This window comes from Melampsora larici-populina, assembly GCF_000204055.1.
Source record: "Melampsora larici-populina 98AG31 unplaced genomic scaffold MELLAscaffold_26, whole genome shotgun sequence".
Taxonomy (NCBI): domain Eukaryota; kingdom Fungi; phylum Basidiomycota; class Pucciniomycetes; order Pucciniales; family Melampsoraceae; genus Melampsora; species Melampsora laricis-populina.
This window is the reverse complement of record NW_006768790.1, coordinates 834149-838676: the sequence shown is the minus strand read 5'-3', so window position 1 is coordinate 838676 and position 4528 is coordinate 834149. Positions and strand designations below refer to the sequence as shown.

Genomic DNA, 4528 nt, shown 5'->3' with positions numbered 1-4528 from the left:
ACGCTTCCACCGCACCACGGCCAATTGGCCTGGGAATCGGGACACAACGTTCTCCTTGTTCCTCAAGATCACCATTCCCATGAATATGCCTAGCAGAGGTTAGGATGAGCGCCATCGAAAGTGATTTTTACTAACTGCTTTACTCAAGTGTTTGTATTGGAACCTATGTACGGGGCAAGCTTTTGAAGGAAACTATAAAAAATCATGGCAAACAAGGACTTCGAAGAAAATTACCGGGACTTTGTGGAACTTGATGATCCGATGTGGTGTTAGTATTGATCTTGACGGTATATCAATTAACCTGGCCCAGTTAAACTGATGATGCTGTGCTCCGTACAATTTGTGTTCTCTTTGAGGTTGTGATTGATCAAGTTTGAAAGACGCTGCTTTATGTTTACATGTGGATGTCATGTGTAATTTCATATGTAACGTAAAGGGTTGTCTTTATGCTGAGTGTTCTGTTGAGGCTAGCATTGATTTTGTTGAACTTTCCTATTTCAGATCCAATTTGACTTGGCAGTGCACTTCTCTTATCATTCACCTTTAGAAACTCAATCGAACAAACCATTCACCTCAACTTACATTGGCTCAACCTTTCGATCAAAATCCAACATGCCTTCTTCAAGTTTTACAGCGAATGAGAAGGCTACAATTAAGAAAAGTTTACCAACTAATTATCACAAGATCTTAGCAGCAGGAATTTGTCGAATTTATTACGCTTATCCAGATCCAAATCAGTACGAAAAATCTTTGAAAGTTTTCAACAACAGTCAAGACAAAGACCCGATCTAATCATACATACGTGTTTTTTGTTTCGTTTCAACTATGAACATTTCAGTTGGTCATTTACAGGTTTATCAGGAGCTTTAACTTTTGGTCGTTCAACTTCTTCAAATCAATTAAATCAATTTTGGTTTAAACTAATTGATTTAGAAGGTACTCGTGGTACGATTTGGGAACATGAAATTTATGAAGATGGATCAGGTCATCCTGGAAAAGGTGTATTTGGTTATGTTCAAGAACGTACTTTTTGGCATAGTTTTCAAGGTGATGTAAGTCTCAATTTACTTGTTCAACTTAAATACCTAATCCTATTGAATTATTGATGGTTCTTTCCTGATCCTTTCTTTTGTTGGGCACTTTTGACTTAGGAATGTATGATAGCTTTTGTATTTTCGAATGAAGACGAAGCTTCAACTATATATAAAAAAGTGATCAATCGATCCAAATATGCCAGTATGTCACCTTCTCAATTACTTCGGTCTGTTGGCTCTTGAGTTCTGAACCCAGACCCTGACATGAGCCATTGTATTTCCGATCTACAGGCAAATCATCAAGTAAATCTACACCTGTTGAAACTACATCTCCACAAGTCTCGCCAGTCGTAAATGGTAAAAAGAAGGGTGGGATCGATAAAAGTATGATCGGTGCTCCTAGTGGATTCCGAGTAGGTCTCTCATTAATTTCTTGTATCTCGACTATGATTGTTTTTCAGTTACTAATGAATCCAATCCTAGCGCGTGGCTCATATGGGATATGATAGTAAACTTGGTTTCACAACCGAAAATGTCGATCCTTCATGGGCTCAACTCTTGACTAATTTATCCAGCATGGGATTCAGTCAGGTAAAATCATGTTCTTTTCTTTCATGACTCTTTCAATCTTTAGATATCCTGAAACTTTTAAAATTTGTTAACCTTTTTCTAGGATGATATTAGCAAGAATGAAGACTTTATCAAGGAATTTGTTAATTCAGCTGGTGGTGTGAATCAAATCCTATCTAATTCTAATTCTTCAGCACCAGGTCGTTCGAATGGTCCCCCGATCCCACCTGTCTCTAGAGTTCCACCACCCTCAGTCACCGCTCCGATCACGTCTAAGCGTGTCAAACCGCCCGCACCACCAGCTCCTCGACGCAATGGCAATAGCACTCCGGACGATACTACTTCTTCTTCAATAGGAGCACCAACCACGACTCAGACCATCCCACCACCTTCTCGTCCACCACCTTCCACTCATGCACCATCTCGTCCAGCCCCACCTGTCATCCCTTCACCAGCTGCTCGATCAAACGCTCCACCACCCCCGTCATCTACCTCGAGTGTACCAGCAGCCCCACCTCCACCTCCCGCTCCACCGATGAGTCAATCAAGAGCACCTCCAGCACCAGCACCTCCCGCCCCGCCAGCACCTCCCGCCCCTAGTGCCGCAGCGCCGCCCCCACCACCTCCGCCACCTGCAGGTGCACCACCACCACCGTCTATGACCTCTTTAACCCCAGTGGCAGGAGATCGTGCAAACTTATTGGCAAGTATCCAAGGCAAAGGAATCCATGTACTTAAAAAAGTGAGTGAAGATAAATCACAATAAAACCCATATCAAGTCGTTTGAATACTGATATTGAATAATCTAATTTTAGACACCTCAGAGTAATTCTGATTCAACACGTAATCCATTAAGTCAATCCACGAGTAGCACAACAAAACCAGATACAGGAGGTGGAGAAGGTGGAGGAGGTGGAGATCTGGCAGCTTCATTAGCTGCTGCATTGAATAAAAGAAAAGGTACAATGGGAGATGATAGTGATGAAGAAGGAGGAGGAAGTGATGATGAATGGGATTAATGGAAGGTGTTTTGAGGTAGATTTTACAAATCATGAGTTGAAGTGTGTTGAAATGTAATCAAAAACAAAAAGATGTATGTAAATGATCATGTTTAAGATTTAATTAATTAAAAAGAAAATTAGAGTTCATGAGTCAGAATTTAAAAACTTAAGTTTGTTGGGTTTTCGTTTTCACATTCTTGTAATTGAAATTGAAATTATTAAGCATTAGTCATGTTATTCATCTTGATTTGGTTGAATTGTTAAAATGAGTTCAGAAACAAAACCTCAGATGACAGGGACTTTGTTAACTTTGTAGAGGTGTTCTCTTGAGAATAGCTGTGAGCAGGGAATATTGACAACGAGTCGCTACAGGTCGCTACACGGGCTTCTCTCGTTTCGACTCGTAGTCGAGGAATAAAGTGTTCCATCAGTTTTCTTTCCCGCACACTCTAACTCTTGACATGAGTATAAAACTAAAATTATCAAAGTCCTCGAGGTGCGAGACGCAGTGTGGGAAGGTCTCGGTTTTGGCTCGCGTGCTGTTGCTTTTTACCCTCTGGTTTAAATCCACATCATAATCCTGTTCCCTTCGAGCATAATGATCTATATTCCTTATCTCTAAATATGAAGGGGGCTACTAAAAAGCGCCCGCAAATAAAACCTGAGACCGCCCGCTTTTAGAATCCGGTAGTTACTAAAGATGTTTGACTGAACTGTGGTTCAGTCTTGAGGAACTAATTTGTCGAGTGTCCCAAATGTGATTGAAATCAAATCAAATGGAAACCGGGCGGTCTTGAAAATGATCGACAACAGTCAGAAACCCACTGTGCAAAACCCCTCCAAAACCTCCCGCTCTCGCTACCCACATCTCATCCCTCATATTGATTGTTTATCTTGACTGGATTGTTCAGATCGGCTTGAAAGACAATCACATCACTGAACAGGACCTGAGCCTCTTAGCAATCCCCTCAGGCTTGACTATTCTCTGTTTTGTACCAGCAACAAGGCTAGAAGGCAGAAAAGATTCCAGTCTCTGAGCTCTTGTGAGCATTTGAAGGTTTTACTTGAGTTTGATGACTTAATTGCTTTGTCTGGCTCACCTATAGTCTCAAAGTTTGAGGCTACGTTCAAACACGACTTGGATTCATCCCGGTTTTGTGGATCCTAGGGGTTTATCGCGAATTTGTCCGACCTGTAAGTTGAATAGTGTCAAAACCCTTTCAAACCAATGCAAGAAGTATCTCATTGTATTCCTGCTTCAACAACTATGAGCAAGACGTGTATGCAATGAAAAGGAGAAGGGGTGGCGAGAAATCGGTGGGTTCCGAAGCGAGATAGGAAAAAGAAACGAGTGATAATCAATCAAAATAATCAACTACAATGTAGATTGACCGAGTGTCTTTGTGATTTTATACAGCTCTTGGATCAGATACAAGCAGATAAAGGTCTTCAACGAATAAATTACATTCCAACTTGGGTAGGAAGAAATGGACAGACTTGCAGAAGAGGGGCAGTTCTAGCTTCATCGAGTTTGAATCTAGGCAAGGAGGGTGTGAAAACCTTTTTCGCGTGTACTCATGACCACTTCTCTTAACACCAGCCCCACCAGCCGGAGCTTTATAGGTGTGGTACAGAACTTGGTTAGAAAAGAAGTAAGAAACACGCCAACTATCCTGCTTAGATGTGGGTAGCGAGAGCGGGAGGTTTTGGAGGGGTTTTGCATGGTGGGTTTTTGACTGTTGTCGATCATTTTCAAGACCGCCCGGTTTCCATTTGATTTGATTTCAATCACATTTGGGACACTCGACAAATTAGTTCCTCAAGACTGAACCACAGTTCAGTCAAACATCTTTAGTAACTACCGGATTCTAAAAGCGGGCGGTCTCAGGTTTTATTTGCGGGCGCTTTTTAGTAGCCCCCAAT

The 4528-nt window shown here is 41.6% G+C and overlaps 1 protein-coding gene across 1 annotated transcript; it reads left to right on the top strand.

Moving 5' to 3' along the window:
- Nucleotides 1-612: 612 nt before the first annotated feature.
- MELLADRAFT_78219 (uncharacterized protein) lies at nucleotides 613-2623 on the top strand (the record flags this gene model as incomplete). The annotated part of the gene is made up of 7 exons (XM_007411685.1): nucleotides 613-737; nucleotides 839-1052; nucleotides 1152-1236; nucleotides 1326-1447; nucleotides 1518-1625; nucleotides 1708-2346; nucleotides 2420-2623. The coding sequence occupies 7 exons, from the start codon at nucleotides 613-615 to the stop codon at nucleotides 2621-2623; spliced, it is 1497 nt and encodes a 498-aa protein (XP_007411747.1).
- Nucleotides 2624-4528: the final 1905 nt, after the last annotated feature.